The sequence below is a fragment of the Nannobrachium achirus genome, assembly GCF_963921795.1.
Source record: "Nannobrachium achirus genome assembly, chromosome: 9".
Taxonomy (NCBI): domain Eukaryota; kingdom Metazoa; phylum Chordata; class Actinopteri; order Myctophiformes; family Myctophidae; genus Nannobrachium; species Nannobrachium achirus.
This window is the reverse complement of record NC_137818.1, coordinates 11,291,576-11,307,713: the sequence shown is the minus strand read 5'-3', so window position 1 is coordinate 11,307,713 and position 16,138 is coordinate 11,291,576. Positions and strand designations below refer to the sequence as shown.

The following is a 16,138-nucleotide window of genomic DNA, read 5'->3' as shown; positions in this document are numbered from 1 at the left end:
AGCAAGAATTAAGAAAAGGTTGATAATATACATTTTGTCTACATTTATTTTATCATCATTTGAAAGATCAAATATAATATATGCCGAATTTAAGAGAGGAATCAATCACCATCAGCTGTGAAAGGACTACAAAATGCGTCGCACCTGGTCAATGGCTTGTGACGTCATCAAAAGTGTCATCATTATCATCACCACCACCATCAGCGTCCTTGTTGTTAAGCCGAGTCAGTGAAAGCACGTAGCCTGTTAGCTTGTTTTAAACTCCCTGCGAGGCGAAAGTAGCGACAATGCACAGACAAGGTAAGAGTTTACCAATCATTTCTATCTACAGGAATGTCAAATGTTGGCTCGTGTTCAAAACCAGACGCTAGTTTGTCAGTAAAACGAGCTTTTGTGGTTGCAGTGCAACAGTAGATGCTGAGTCCATTTAGCTTCTGCAGCAACAGGTAACAGACAAGATGGAGAACTGTCAGCGTTCAGCACCTTGGACAGCGACTCGCACTGGAGTCATGTTTTACATATTATCGTTAGCCTCATAGCATAATTGCACAAGTACTTCTTTGGGCCGTTTCTGCCAGCTCTACTCCTAACATTGCTGCATCATTGTGTCCTCACATTGCCTATGTCCTCACATTGCCTATTGGAACGCTTGTTACATACCTAAATGGTTTGAGTGCTTTCTTTTTTGGCAGAAATGTTTTTTGAAAGTCACCTAGGTCCTATAGATGACTTGGGCATATTTTCATTTTTTCTTTACTACAAATCTTATAAACATGACCTGGACAGTTATACTATTAGGCTAACGATATTATTATTAATAATGATCATAAATTACATGTATTACTAAGGATGGCGACTCGTGTTACATTTAAATTATTATGATTATTACTATTTACATTGAGCTGTCACGATCATGCAGTTAATTTAATTGTCATTGTCATACAAATAATTGTGATTGTGTATCTTCTTTGTTGCATTGAACATTGAAAGATATAGGCCTACATTTTGCCTTTTGGCCCTGTATACAAATTGCATGTGGAATGTATAACTCAAAACACCACTTTCTGAAATATGTAATTCAGTCATGAATATTTGAATGATTGTCCTTGTTCACCTTGTTCACCTTGTTTTTAACGTACACTTTTTCTAAGGCTTTGCTGGTGAAAACGTCTCTATTGGGCCAAGACAGACGGGACAAATGAATTTCACCACTGGACCCACACATAATGTCTCGCCCACAGAGCTGACGGAGGAAGAGTTGGACGATCTGAGAATTGAATTAATGAAGGTTTGTAGGCCAGTTGTTATATAGATTTTCCCACCCAGAGAAGACCATGGTGCTGTGTGCGTATCGTTGCTGTATCGGGCGTAACCTAAAAAAAAGTATCAGATCCACAAGCTTGAAACGTGGTGCACATGTTGAGCTTTTAGATCTGCTATTTTTGAATCTGAATCATGAAAAGTAACAGTTTTGGACATAATGAGGTTTACACCCGACTGACGATGCAGTATGTATCATGTTAATGTCTAGTGCTTTTTAAGACATGTCAAATGTTTTTTTTGCCATTGCACACAGACTGAGGATGAAATTCAGACTTTGCGACAAGTTCTTTTGGCCAAAGAGAAATATGCATCGGACATCAAGAAGCAGCTGGGTTTGGATCCGCTCAGCAACATCAAACAGAACCTGTCCAAAGGCTGGCAAGATGTCCAGTGCTCAACCCCGTAAGTTCAGGACGTTCTCACAAATTATTATAGGGTTAGATGAGGTTATGAGTTATGACAATATGATTTTCCATCTTTGTGTGTTTTGCACATAGAAGAAATAATGATCTGAGAGGTTCACATCTTACGCTGAATGAAAAGACATTAACAATCTGCATTTCATTTCAAACCACCTAGGAATGTGCCTGGTTCACATCTGATTCACAAATCCTTTCCAAGCGTTATACCTGTTAGCTGTTAATTATAGAGGCTATGCGTATGACATCATCATCATACCCGAAAGTTATGTGGGAACGCCTACTGAGTGCCAAAAAACTACTTTCTGGCCTTGACAGCCCATACATCCAAACAGAAAAGCCCTATCTGATTGCTTTAAATGACATTAAACTGACTTTGCCACTCGATTTGCCATTCACTTCATGCATGTGCAAACCCTCTATTGCGGTCATCACCGTTTTATTACAGTTGCTATTCTCTCTTCCCCCCCTGACATGGTCAAGGCAGGTTGCCGTCTAAAAATGCTCACTCATCGTTGCTGTTGGGAGAAACCTTATCTCCATATTTTAACTTCTTTTTTTTTTTTTTCATAAATTAACTCCCTAGTCCCTACTTGATCATACTGAAGAGTCACACAAAAAGCACCAAAGTAACAGATCTACAAGCTCAAAAACACGCTGAGCTTGTAGATCTGCTACTTTTTATATTATTGAATTTGAATTCTGTAAACGTAAGGAACAGTTTTGGACATAAGATTTCAACCGACAAGAGCCCATATAAAGTGTCTTGAGACAACTAAAATGAAACTTAATAAAAAATAAATTGAGCATTGCTAACCGCTCCGACATCTGACTTCGTCTGTCTGTCTGTCTGTATGTATGTCTGTCCCACAAAGGGCCCATTGGCCAAGCTTCGCGGGACGCTTAATGAAATTAACTCCTAAAAGGCGCCGCTCACTTAATTCACACTGGGTGTGGTTTTTGCTGTTCAGATCTGATTCCAATCTGGATTGGCCATAAACCGGGTATAGGCTGTCAATCTGAACATGGCCCCAGTGACCCATACCTAGGGTTACATAACCACATGCATGGTCTCTGTAAGTGTTGCTAATCCTCTCCCATCTGTGCACGTTGTTCCATTTCTGCAGATATATCACAGCTTCTGCAACGCTGGACGATATCAGTCGATCTGAGGCGTAAGTAGTAGTGAAGTATTTAATGTTGTTCTACTGAAACAATAGTATAATAATGAAGATGTTCCCTTGGAGGAGTTGTTGTTCTGCTCCACTCACATGTCTGAAGAGAGGGGAGCTTTTGTTTGGGAGACTTGATGGGATTTTCCAGATCAAATGGGATCAGTGAACCTGTTAATAGCCTGACTTAAGAAAGAGACGGCCGCAGCAGGCAGGGTGAGACTACTGTTTGTCTGAAACACAGATGGCACTGTGGTTCTCATCATGACTTGTCACTTATCTTATTGACAAGTGAGACACCGTCTTGTGATGGTGTGTGTGTGTGTATATATACAATAACTTGAGTCATTTCCACCACTCGGATTGTGTGTGGTCTTCAGGTAAAGGCTCTGAGTCTAGAGATGGACCGATTGCAAAATTCTTGGCCGATACCGATCCACCGGTTTTATGAAGGTCTGACCTGCCAAAACCGATTTTTCCGATACCGATTTCTTTAGCTAAGAACTAGGAAATAGGGTTGCTCCAATACCCTTTTGTTTCAGGCCAAGTAGGCCTACAAGACATACTTCAATTTGAGTACCAATAAGCTAGAAGAACACTAATGTCAAATCAATCACAATAGTACAATATCCAAAATCACAGACAATATCCAGTCTAATATGACCGTCTGGACTAGGCAGGAGGAAAGCAGGTGACGCATGCTTTTTCCCCCCCTTCTTTTTGGAGACGACATTGACACAGGATTATGGAATATATCCTTACATTGCAAAGGTAATCGTCACCATCTGTATTCTGTAGGCTGCCTCTAAGTAGACTGGCTGCTACTTGCTAATGTTTACGTCACAGGACCGAGCATCATGCTGTGCAGTGCAAGAGATACAATTGGCCGATTTTGGCATATTTATGTCAGTGACCTGCCGATCACCGATTTGGCCGGTTTGATATGATACCTGCCGATTTCTGATATTGGCCGATACCGATGTCCATCCCTATGTGAGTCACTCTGCTATACTTGGGCCTGTATGAGTAACATATTAAGCACTCTGAGTTTAGGGGTAGGGAAAACAAATCAAACATTAAATAAGCATGGTGAACTTCGATACCCTCTCCAATTGCACCATAGCGCTTCTTCATCTATCTATTTGTTAAATATGCATGTCAGATGTTTGAAGATGGATGGGCAGACAGAGGCATCTTGATGAAGTCACCTTTTTTTACATGCTGTTCGGTTCTGCTGCTGGTGAAGGATGGATAGGGGATATGTTCAAAAAGAAATGTGTGATGAACATAAGATTGCATGAGTTTTAACATCCTTCCTTGATATGATTCCATATGATGAGACCATGCCATGATGTTTTCCATGTGATGACGTCGTTTCAATGGTTGTAGGTACAAGAGGACCCAGGAGACCTTCTCCCATGTGGGTCAGGTGACCACTGCTGCTCTGTCCAATGTGGGTATGGCCATCACCAGGAGACTGGCAGAGATGAGGTACCTTCATACTTACTTCACCACACTCTCCTTCTGCTGTTCTTGATGTCTTTGTCTCTTCTCCATCCACCCTGTGTGACTAATAAGACCAGGGAGGTCATGAAGGCCATGGCTGTCGTTGCCCCTCAGTTTGGCCTTGTGCCCATCCAAAAGATGGCATGCACTGAGGCCACAGTAGCCTTAATACCCAAGCTGACTGTAGCACTTTCTCCTCTGTCTCTTTCTTGTCAATATGTAGACACCAGTGTCTCTTTCTTGTCATTTAGACACCAGTGTCTTTTGAAGAGATTCTGAATTCTTAACTCCCCTGGGTTCCCATGTTTAAATCAATCCAGTAACTTTGATTGGTGCAGGGCTGAGCATGGATCAGATTGTAAATACCATAATTTATTTCACTGCAAATAGTCATACATATTCAAATTTAAATCATCCTTAACCCTTACATTCAATTAATTATTTAAATGGACTAAAATCCTGTTTTATTTGATGGCCTTCCTGTTCTGGCATTTGGCCTTTGTGCCCTCAAAATGAGAAATAATAAAGATGTATTAGTTGTCCTGTGGGACAAGCCTTAATGTCATTCCCTGGATTATAGACAGTGTGACCAGCAGCATGGGAGGACGAACGTTTCCCAGTGGAATGTCTCCTGTCTTGTGTAGTAAACACAATGAACTTAATCCCATTACCACCAGTAAACACAACCAGTACATCTGAGCTTACGCAACAATAGCTTACCAGTTCACTAGTCTCTGCTGTCCTCAGCTGTGTGACGTTCTGTAATGACATCATCTGTATGTGTGTGACCTTAACGTGTGTTTCTCTTGACCCCACAATGTGAACAGAGCTCTGCCGCTCCCGGCCCCACCCCGGTAAGACCCTTTGGTTAACGTGGTAAGACAAATTAGTCCCATTGGAATGGTGTGGCATTCTGTTTGAAGAGCACTTTGCATGGCTGTTGTTGATCGTTAAGTGTGTGTATCCTTGCATCTGCAATTTCTTATCACTGTCACTGGGTTTGGAAACATTAAAAGGTAGTGTCAAGTGATATTCTTTTGGTTAAAACAAACAAATGTGTTAAAAGGTTAAAGCTGTCCGTTCTGATAAATTATAAAGGGTTTGTTCAGTAACTGGCGTCCACCCGTCTCTCAAGCTCTCAATAGTTCCAATTTTGTTGGATTGTCTGTTTGTTAAATCACTTCCAATTTCACTAGTTTTTACTTGTATGGGTTCTCTCTCCTGATTGGCTATTATTCAACAAACGCACTAGCGATGATTTAATTCGGGAACCAAAGCTATTTAACACGTATTGCAACAAAAGAATATCACTTAGAAATCCACTGTTGGTTAATCATTATTCTCCGATGTATGAACCAAATGAAAGGTCCTGTTTGTGAAATTTATGATGGCACTAATCTACATGATCAATGTCAAATCTTCCTTGTCCTTCTCACTTTAACGCTCTGAATCTTAAACCTCCTCTCTCCTCTGCAACCCTGACACACAGTCATGCCATAAGTGTGCCTACTATGAGGTAGGTTTGGTAGTAATTGTTATTCACGTAGGCATGTCTGTATTGTACAGTATGTGCTTCACTTAGAAATTACATGTTTTACTTCCTGGATTGTATTGGCTGCATTCCTTTTGTCCCACCCTTACTTGTCAAACGTCTTCCCCCCAAACCAACCTGCTGCTCTTGCTTTGCAATCTGTTGTGAGCTTGTATATAGGCTATTGTAGTGGGGATTACGTTTTGTTATATTTCTAAATATCTCAATTAACTGAAAGTTATCGATAGAATCATCTCTAAGAAAATAATTGATAGTTTAATGTCCAATAATGCCATTTGCCTATGAAAGGGCCTTAAATATTTTAATGATTGTAATTTTTTTTTTGTTTGTTTTTTTGTTTGTTGCCTCAACTAAATAATTTATGTTCATGTTTGTCTTTAGACATTCCTCTACATTTAAGTCCTTTGAAGAAATGGTTGGCGGTATGAAGGTGAGTTTTTTTTTTCAAGTAAAAAAAAAGCACTGCCCTTTTTATAAATCTGAATATCGTCACTGTCAGGTGGATATCTTGTACCGTATGTTCAAAACGTTACTTTTCAAATGCATTTATTGTTAGTCACAAGCACCTTATACTTTAAATGTGTTCAAAGCTCACAACATGTAGATGGCTACACTCTTGAGTGAGTAGGGCATTCATTTCAAAGCATAACATCTTTAACTCATTGTGTCTTCACTTACAGGAGAAGGTGACGGGTGGTAGTCGAGCAAATACTTCTGGTTTCTCCATGTCATAACTCTCAAGATGGACCCCTCTGCTATAGACCGACGCATCTGGCTTTTCATCACTTTTAAAGTCCCAACACTGATGTGACATAGTGAATGTGACCGCTGTCTTTTCTGATTGTAAAAACTCGTTTGTTGTGCAAAATTGCTGTGAATTATTTATCAGTAAATCATTAAAAAAACAATATTTTTGCATGTTGCTTAACCACTACTATGTTGTACGTCAAATACTGAAAATAGCCTGTCTTCTCATTCAATCTTGGCCTATTTTTGTGGATTGTTGACCTAATATGATTTGCCTGGCTTGTGTACAGTGTTTGAAGCTGGCATTGTGACAGTCACAATGCATGAAAATAGGCTTAAAAACTGCTGTTAAACTCTGGTCTCACTCAAAGTTCCTCCTGTATCTTCTTCAGGTCTCTTTACGTTGCTCTCAGATGATTTACTGAAACACTTTAAACCAGTGTTGGGGAGTAGCATGGTAGCAGAAGTACTAATTTAGTTCTGCTACAATTTCTTGCGTGTGGTAGTAAACTGCTTCCAGATGTTTGCATTTTCTTTCCCTACGTTGACCAAGATCGAACAGCAGAAAGGGGTGCTTCTTTTTGTCAAAGTTACATTGGCATAGCAAGGTAATTCAGTTGAAAGCTGATTTAAAGTTGTACCATGTAACTTTTTTTATAAAACAAATCTTAAAATTGTCCTAACTGTTAAATCGCTAAAGTTTTAGAACACCCACTCTGTTATTTTCAGCTTCTGAAGCCTTCTCTTTATATGTTTTCTATGATCCTGGCCGTGGACCGGATTTCGCGCCAAAATGACGTAATCTGCATCATCTGTATACGTTGTGTATACGTTGCCCAATCACATCGCCGATCATGCACACATGGTACACTACCGGCCAATCACAGCTTATCTGCTCTGGTCTCCAGGAAGCGCCTCCGCTTGGCTACAGTGTTTACCATGGTGAAGGATTTTAACCTCTTAATCCACAAATCCTGGCCAGAAAATTACGTTCTACCATGCGTTCTACCCCTCCACGGATTACTATCGGTCGCGGTGGTTTGCGGCGCCGCTCCGGTGGTCCGCGACGACTCCGGCCGAAAAACGGCCGAAAAAAGCAATACCGCTACTGACCACTAGTTGAACTTACACAGTATAGCTTTAAGTATGCCGTTAAGGAGTGTGCAAGTTGGCACAGAAGGTAAATTATATGTATGCCAGAACTTTAGATTTGAATGACTGCATTCTGGGGTGTAATATGAGTTGCCTGCTGCTAGTCCAGGGCAGGCACATGGGTGAACAGACCCCTCTCAAAGAATCCTTCAAGTCCAGATCCAGGCAATGAAAGCTCCTACATTTTCTACACATTTTCAGCTGGTTTGTAATTGTGTTTTCACAGAAATTGTATGAGTAAGTTTAACTCATTGTTAGTACAATCTCACAACAGAGTCAGACCATATCATTTTTTAATGGAAACCTGGGTAGTCATTCAAATTCAGATATAGGTTTTCACAGAAAACATGTGAACGCATCACCTCATGAAACACTATACCGCATTCAGTCCAAGTCTATGATTGACCGTTTTTCTTAGTGATATGCAGGAAAAACGAAATGTGTCCATGACAAAGACTTTTGTCTTGTCTGTGGCACATTTTACACACCATAATGTTCATAAGACCCAATTACTGAATGTCAGTCTCTAGGTTTCTTCAGAATAATTATGTATGACAACTGATTTACTGACACTATGAAATATTTGGATTAGTTATTAGTCCATTAGTACTAGTGGTTCTCATATGTTTTATTTGCAAGGACCATATCTGAGTGTACAAATTGACCCACAATGAGTTATTCAGGGTTATCTCTTTGTGTCTATTTGAGTCCACTCATTTTCTATGTCCATGGCAAAAATGGGATTTTGACATTGTCCACCACAAGCCAACATGGCGACGGCCCCTGGTGTGTGTGTGAATATTTAGCATTCTGTGAATTCATAATTCACTACTGATCAGTCTTGCCCAAATATGGAGTTACACACTGACGTCACTTGGTTACTTTCACAAATAAAAGTCTGGGTTTCCGAGGCTACTTTCACAGTAAATGAAAACACAGATAGGCTATGTTATGTGTGTATGAACAAAAGACTGTTCCCCTTGTCTGTCTGTAGAGATTGAACAGTTAACTATGAAATGCAATTAAATGCAGTAAACATATTTAAAGAAAGCTAGTTCAAATCGAAAGTATAATATAGGCTATTGTTTAAAAGAATTTTACTAATTAAATTTCACTTCAACTAAAGTCAATTGAATTATAGCCTACATTTATGATGTAGCCTATCTGCTCTCCATATAGCCTACAGTGCATCCACTCCTCTCTACCCTTATACCGTTTTACCAGACAAAGAAAACTCCACCAGAAAACTCCTCCAGCAGCACAATGAAATCCTATAAATGGCCTGTTCACATTCATCATGTAAAACGGTGGAGAACACAAAAACGTGTTCCCTGACCGGGAATCGAACCCGGGCCGCGGCGGTGAGAGCGCCGAATCCTAACCACTAGACCACCAGGGAGTGGTGTTGAGCTGTCGGGCGTAATCCCATAATAAAGGTAAAATGTGATCCGCTGACGTCGCTTATAATGTTTGAGGGTTGTCATTTCTGGGAGCACAATCTAATTAATCTGTTCTACAAACTAACTCCTCCGTGTTAATTTAACTGTATAAAAACCAAATGAACCCGAACAGACGTCACGTCCATTTGAGGTCCTGGGAACAAGAGAGTCAACTAAACTTTATACGGTCTGCTGTCTGTCACATCATCAGGTTTGCAGTGGTCAGCTAGAAGAAGTGGGTGAAATTCACTTCTACATAACATGTTGTTCTCCAAAAAGAAAACAAGTTTAGGGTGACAAATCACATTTTAAAAAATCAAACCTCGGTTCGAAGTGAAGCGGTGAACTTTTATTCTATGTGTTCTAGGGTTATGAACGTACAGGACAGATAAAACCTGTTCATTCTGAACTGAAATGGCCATATATGGACATGGGACACACATTTTGCTTTTTGAAAAAGCCTATTCATTCTGGACTGATATTCTGGACGTAAGGGACAGAAAAAACCTGTTCATTCTGGACTGGAGTGACCAAAGAAAGGGTCGAACTCGTTCTTCTGCTATACCACAAAAATGTGGAATGCCTTACCGAAGGCCATAAAGGAGTGTGGATCACTAGCATCCTTTAAAATTGCCCTGAAAAACCACTTACAGGCAGCAGCCGTTCGCAACTGGTAAAAAACCTAGCCCAACCCTACCCTCCCTGCCCCTTCCTTGTATATACTTGTATACTTGTATATTCCTTGTACATACTTACTGTCTGTTTAGATTTACTGTATATTCCTTGTATATACTTACTGTTTGTTTAGATTTACTGTTTTCTTTTCTTTTTTTTCCCCTTTTTCCTTACATATCTACTGCATATACTGTGTTCTATTTGTCTGTCATTCAATGTTATATGAGATACTTAAATGGTTTCCTGTTGAAATAAGCTTAGTCTTTTCATGGATCTCCTTTTAGTAGACCTTGTACCAGTGAACTGTACCGTCATGAATCTGTACATTTTCCTATGCAAACTTCTAATAAAGCCTTCAATCAATCAATCAATCAAACAAACAAACCATATATGGACATGAGGTGACATAGGCCTACATTTTGTTTTTGAAAAAGCCTGTTCATTCTGGACTGAGATGACCATATATGGACATGAAACACACATTTTGTTTTTGAAAAAACCTGTTCATTCTGGACTGAAATGACCATATATGGGCGTGGGACACACAAAGCCACTCATTGGAAGCGGTTTTCACCGCTTCAAAAAATGCATGTCAAAGTCAACTAGAAATACTGTTCCTACGAAACAGTGTGGGCTAGCATGTAACACCATGTATGGGCACAAAGATCTACCCTTTGGCTGCACCTCATTTGCTAAGGGCCCTGCCTTTGTACTGTCAGTACAAAGGCAGTGTCTTGCGTCATTTTGAGGAGAACTTGACTGATAGATTACGTCATTTTGAGGAGAACTTCACTGATTACGTCATTTTGAGGAGAACTTGATAGATAAATAATGAAGACAATCTGGGAACCCATCGTCAAAGAAAGGGCGACACCCATCGGTTTGACTCTGAGGCTGTCTCGAGAGATTATAATGAAGATAACATTCGTGCAGCTCGCTTCCAAGAAGATCACAACATAGACACAGCAGGCTACAGTACAGACCAGCATATGCAGGTTTCATGAGACAATTACATTTGAATTAGCCTACAGTAGGTACAATTTAGGGCTAAAGTGGTTAATGTATGTTTTGTGATATTATAATTTATATCTGCAAAGTAAAGTTTTCAAATAAATGTACAATGTACAATATTTGGATCCAAGATGTAGTGGAGTAGAAGTACAAGTATTGGAAATACTCAAGTAAATAATAGGCTGCAGGTACAGTACTTAAGTAAATGTAGGCTACTTAATTACTTTACACCACTGCAGATGTACAAGCACACACGCGTCCCACTTGTACATCTGACGGCGTGCGTGTGTCACCCACTGCATGGGTGTCACACCTATCCTCCTCGCCTGTCCCGTTTGTGTGCGAGAGCTGGGGAGAACTTCTGGGAACTCTCAGTCAGATTAGGTGTCCCCTGCAATGTCCAGGCACGTTTTGTCTGCATGTCCAAGCTGTCTGTCTTTCTCCTCCTCTCCCTCCGCCCACATGTCGCATGTCCCCTCCCTCTGGGTGACATCAGTGTCATGTCACCCTCACCCATGGGTGTCACCAGCGCACTCCAGCTGATATAAAGCTGCCTGGGTGTCCTAGTTGCTTTAAGAACGTGGACATCACCCTGAGAGAGAGAGAGAGAGCTGTGCTGTGTGACCACGAGACACGTTATCCACTAATGGGAAATAATAATAATAATTACTATTATTATTAGACTTCACCAACTTTGGCGATACACTCATTCCTTCACCTCATTCAAAAGGTAGGTCTAAAAGATAGAGAGATATTATAGAAACTTATGTACAGTATGTCAAGTTATTAGCCTATAACTTTATTAGTAAATAAACGTATTAGCCCACTGTGTAATTGTCATTGTTAATGTAGGCTATAGCATGTGGCCTAGGCCTAGTTAATATTAGACTGAATAAAGGTAGGTCTCTAAAATATTATAGAAACTTATGTACAGTATGCAAAGTCATTACCCTATGCAGCATAGCCACAGGGTAATCGTTATTGTTAATGTACAGTTGGCTACTGTATATGATCTAATTAATGTTAAAATATTTGCATAATAAAGTTGCTAAATACCGGGTCATTTCACATATGTAGGTCTACTACTAAAAGCATGGCCTATGCACATGTCTTTCTCGTTTAAAACAATGAACACTTTTGCATTAGATTATTGTACAAGGCTTTGTCTTTTACATGTACAGTGTAGGCTAGAGGTAGAATGCATTTGCTATGTAAGTGTTCTATTCTAGTGTATGTAGATCAAGTGCAGACTGGTCTGCTATAATCTCTGTGTCCATCTGGAGGTCGGATAGATAGAGGTCTGGTGTTTGTCTGTTCTGTCTGGTCTTCACAACAGATGCCAGACTAATCTATTTCTAGAGCCTACCCTACAATAACATTTCTTTTTACTAAAGAGCTGGAAGTTTGTGGAGACCCCCATATTTACTGAACAAACACTCTATAGCAACGATTATCAGTGGTTTTATTTAACACTGACTGTATATGAACAAAGAATATCTCTTCAACCATATTTGATTCGGTTTGACCATTTTAAACTAAGGTTTTCTTCTCACGTTTGGGATTACTTGCATTGCTAGCCACCAGTCCCTTAGAGCAGTACCTTGTTGGTTGGGACGTTGTGGAACATAGCTAATAACCACATGTAACATCACGCTCAAGAAAAGTAAAAATGTAACCACTTTCAGCCTGGCATGGGTAAACATAGTCAAAATCTTTGAAAATAAGTTTCACAAGCCACAACTCGTAAGCATGTAGATCTTCTAATTTCAGTATTCATAGATCTGTGGTTCTAAAAGTGGATTCCAGGGACTCTGTGGGTTCCTTTATGGGAGTCTAAATTGACCCATACAAGTCTGTAACTCTGACATGGTACAAATGGAACCAAATGAACCCATGTGTACACTGTCAGAGTTCAGGGGAGACCTTGAAATTTGAAGGTTTGAGCATTAAGTGGTTAACATGTCTGCGACACGTGAGGCGTGCGTGCATGCATGCATGCTCATTTGGGGGGTCTCGACTTTGTCAGATATGCGAAAGGGGGCTCCAAGGAGAGATGGTTGGGGTCAGTCAGTCAGGGGTCAGTGATCGGGTTGCCATGCACTAGGTGGACATGTGGACACAGTCTATTCCAAGTATGTGAGTCGGTTGAAACCAGATCCCACCAGCAGCTGGGGTTATTGGAATAGAGGACATTGACTCGTTGAGCCAGCTTTTCTCTGAACATGCCACGTTCTCTGTGAATGCTGTCGCGACGTTCCACTTCGATTCTTTCCGTCACCCTTGTCTTTAAGCCATATCAATGCGATGCCTTTTAGTACACACTTTAACCTTTTAGACATTTATCTTTTCAAATAAAACACAAGCTTCATATGTCGTGTTTTTCTCCCCTATAGCTCCCAAGGTTGAACCATTTCCCACCTTTGAGCAATCTTCCACTGTCTGACAAAAATGGCAGCAATTCCATCCAGCGGGTCCCTCATCGCCACGCACGACTACTACAGAAGTGAGTGGAAATTCACGGTTCACAACGATTCTTTTTCCTGGATTGGTTTTAGTTTCTCGAAGCCTGTTCTGTTTTTCTCTCATTGATCGAAAATGTGTTTGTTTCAGGGAGAGTGGGGTCCACCTCCAGTAATACCTCCTGTGGAAGCGCCGAGTATTCAGGAGAGGTCATTCCACACCCTCCAGGTAAAGGATTCCCTTCAGTACAAATGTATTCTAAACTATTTACATTATCATAGTGGTTCTCCAAGTGGGGAGGCTCTCTCCATTCCGACATGTCGCCACTCCGAAATTGACTTCTTATTGTCGGAGTGGCGACACTCCGACAAGGCCTAATGTTTAAGGTTAGGGTTAGAGATAGGGTTAGTGTCGGAATGGAGACATGTCGGAAAGGATACATGTCGGAGTGGAGAGATGCACTCCTCAAAGTGTGAGTTCCTTTATGGGGGTCTAAATGGGACCATACAAGTCTGTAACTCTAACAGTATACAAATGGACCCTAACAGTCCATTTGGTTCCATTTGAACATTGTCAGAGTTAAGTTAAGTTTTCTTTATAGAATGAAATGTCTGGATCCCGAGGCGAGAGTTAAGGGGAGACCTTGAGATGTAAAAGTTTGAGAAACACTGCCATTGCATCTCCCTGTCTGATGTTCGCTCTGTGCCTTACCATCTCCCTGTCTGTCTGTGCTCTCAACAGGTCTGCCACGACAGGACTCTGGCCACTGGTGGTCCTCTTTTTTCTTCCCGAAGGGGAACATGCCCGGCACCGGATCCGATTCTATGAGGTGAGTCGATTGACAGTGTTCTAAGAAAAATCGCATAATATCCTGGAGTCAGGGTCTAGGGTTAGGAGACTAGCAGCTATGTTTTTGTCCATGTCTTTGCCCTTATCCCTAAAGTTCTTTGCCCTTTTTCTTTTACTGTTTTGAAAAACAATTAAAACACCTCAAATAACAGATCTACATCGAAACGTTGTGAGCTTGTAGATCAACTTTTTGAAAATAGTAAAACATGGCAAAAGAGTTTAGGCCGGGACAAGGCCGGGGAAAATAGGGCCCTCTATGCCTTCGAATCCACCATGGTGAATCATCTAAAAGAAATGCCCCCTTGGGGATCTCCTGAGCTTGTTTCTGACCACTACGTCTGTCTCTTTCCAGGAACGGATCCTACACAGTAGCCAACGGTCAGGTGACTTGCATCGCCAGGGAAATGGTACGAAGGGCGAGCGAAAGCAGCGACACCAGCGGAAAGTTTGAGGCGAGCGCCGCACAGCCATCAACCCCTCCGCCATCCTCCGCCTCATCCTAGAGGCGACTCCTTCCTCCTCGCTGCCTGTGTCATCTTCAGCTGGGGACGGACGGAAGCTGTGTATTTTTTACAAGACCACAGCAGGACTGTTACATTCAAACTCACACTGTGTTTCCAATGGCGCTGCTTGCCAAGCGTCAGGCACACTCACAACAGTTAACCTGATAAAGGTTGTTCCCCCATATATATATACTGTATATATACATATATATTTGTATGTGTGTTCTGCTCTTTTTTACTCAAAGGTAAAACAGCACACAGAATGAGGCCTAATAATTTGTGCTCTGCCGTGCGTCGAAAATAGCCGACTTACAAGCTCGCGAGTGAGCTTGCAGGTGGGCTATTTTTGACGTGTGCATCGGGCTTAAGAGGCAACGGAGAGGAGCAGATTGTCCAGACAGAAGCACTTCTTGAGTGTGTGAAGATGGCTGCGTCAATTAGCTGGATGCACACCAGCTGTGTCATCACACCCACTGGCTCAGAGTCGCAGGCCAGATGTTGCCTGCTTAAATATGAATGTCACTTTTCCGGATTTGAACCCCCGGGTCTCCTGATCAAAATATGAGATGTTATATTGTATTAACATACTCTATTGGACAAAATAATAATTTTATTCAAAAAGAAAGTTACATAACACCACTTTACATCAGCCATAATCCACTCTACATACTGTATACAGTACCTGTAGAGATTTTAGTTAGTTAGTTAGTTAGTTAGTTAGTTATTGTATATTATCCTTGTCATGACCAAACTTGTATGATGTGTTTTTTGATATATAATGTTTTTTACTGTGAAATAAAGGTTTGCAGTCAGTAGTTACGTGTTGTATTGTTGTAATTCATTGACCTACATCTAGGTTACTGCTGTAAATTGATTGGTGACTGATTGGTGGTTGGACATTTAGTTTTAGCCTACAAGGTAGTAAGTTAACGGCTCACAGCCTGCATGTTATCTTTCCTTATAGGAGAAGGCTGTAGGAATTCATGGACACATTTATTATTATGGGATACATACCATGAGCAGAAGAATACTGTTTTACAATAAGACTAGCAGGTCCGTACCTGGACCCTAGCAGCTTGCTTGCCACATTTACACAAGCTGTTAAGCTTTCATCTTCAAACGTTCAAACTTGGCAGCTATTTGGGGATAGTGGCAATATGCTGTAGGCAAAGATTTTGCGACACTGCCATACGATTGTTTGTACAGCACACATCCATGATGATAACATTAACAATAAAGGCTAACAGACAGGTGTTTTGATTAAGCGCTCATGGACAACAAGCTAGAGCATAAATGGCAGTGGCTCAGGGGTAGAGTTGCTGGGTTCCCA

At 40.9% G+C, this 16,138-nt stretch overlaps 2 protein-coding genes across 4 annotated transcripts; both read left to right on the top strand.

The window, feature by feature from the left end:
- The first annotated feature begins 204 nt into the window (after window positions 1-204).
- On the top strand, window positions 205-6,906 carry LOC308291688 (tumor protein D54-like). Of its 3 annotated transcripts, none has more exons than XR_013962354.1 (8): window positions 205-300; window positions 1,152-1,288; window positions 1,577-1,725; window positions 2,870-2,917; window positions 4,304-4,405; window positions 5,248-5,296; window positions 6,354-6,402; window positions 6,653-6,744. XR_013962354.1 is itself a non-coding variant. In XM_080733796.1 (8 exons), the coding sequence occupies exons 1-8, from the start codon at window positions 288-290 to the stop codon at window positions 6,704-6,706; spliced, it is 579 nt and encodes a 192-aa protein (XP_080589922.1). In that variant the 5' UTR covers window positions 205-287; the 3' UTR covers window positions 6,707-6,906. The 3 variants fall into 3 exon arrangements, 2 of the variants coding, with proteins under 2 accessions (XP_080589922.1, XP_080589923.1); XM_080733796.1 differs by having other exon boundaries at window positions 5,248-5,274; window positions 6,653-6,906; XM_080733797.1 differs by lacking the exon at window positions 6,653-6,744 and adding an exon at window positions 5,910-5,936 and having other exon boundaries at window positions 6,354-6,378.
- A 4,654-nt stretch (window positions 6,907-11,560) lies between these two features.
- LOC308291974 (pancreatic progenitor cell differentiation and proliferation factor B-like) lies at window positions 11,561-15,627 on the top strand. Its single transcript, XM_080734153.1, has 5 exons — window positions 11,561-11,726; window positions 13,390-13,499; window positions 13,607-13,684; window positions 14,198-14,285; window positions 14,658-15,627. The coding sequence occupies exons 2-5, from the start codon at window positions 13,445-13,447 to the stop codon at window positions 14,806-14,808; spliced, it is 372 nt and encodes a 123-aa protein (XP_080590279.1). The 5' UTR covers window positions 11,561-11,726; window positions 13,390-13,444; the 3' UTR covers window positions 14,809-15,627.
- The last annotated feature ends 511 nt before the right edge of the window (window positions 15,628-16,138 follow it).

Excerpts from the sequence above, each read along its gene's own strand:
- LOC308291688 (XM_080733796.1), top strand. Across the intron at positions 1,289-1,576 it reads TGAGAATTGAATTAATGAAG|ACTGAGGATGAAATTCAGAC; the intron begins GTTTGTAGGCCA and ends CATTGCACACAG. Across the intron at positions 6,403-6,652 it reads AAATGGTTGGCGGTATGAAG|GAGAAGGTGACGGGTGGTAG; the intron begins GTGAGTTTTTTT and ends CTTCACTTACAG.
- LOC308291974 (XM_080734153.1), top strand. The coding sequence starts at position 13,445 with ATGGCAGCAATTCCATCCAGCGGGTCCCTCATCGCCACGCACGACTAC. Across the intron at positions 13,685-14,197 it reads GGTCATTCCACACCCTCCAG|GTCTGCCACGACAGGACTCT; the intron begins GTAAAGGATTCC and ends TGCTCTCAACAG. Across the intron at positions 14,286-14,657 it reads ACCGGATCCGATTCTATGAG|GAACGGATCCTACACAGTAG; the intron begins GTGAGTCGATTG and ends GTCTCTTTCCAG.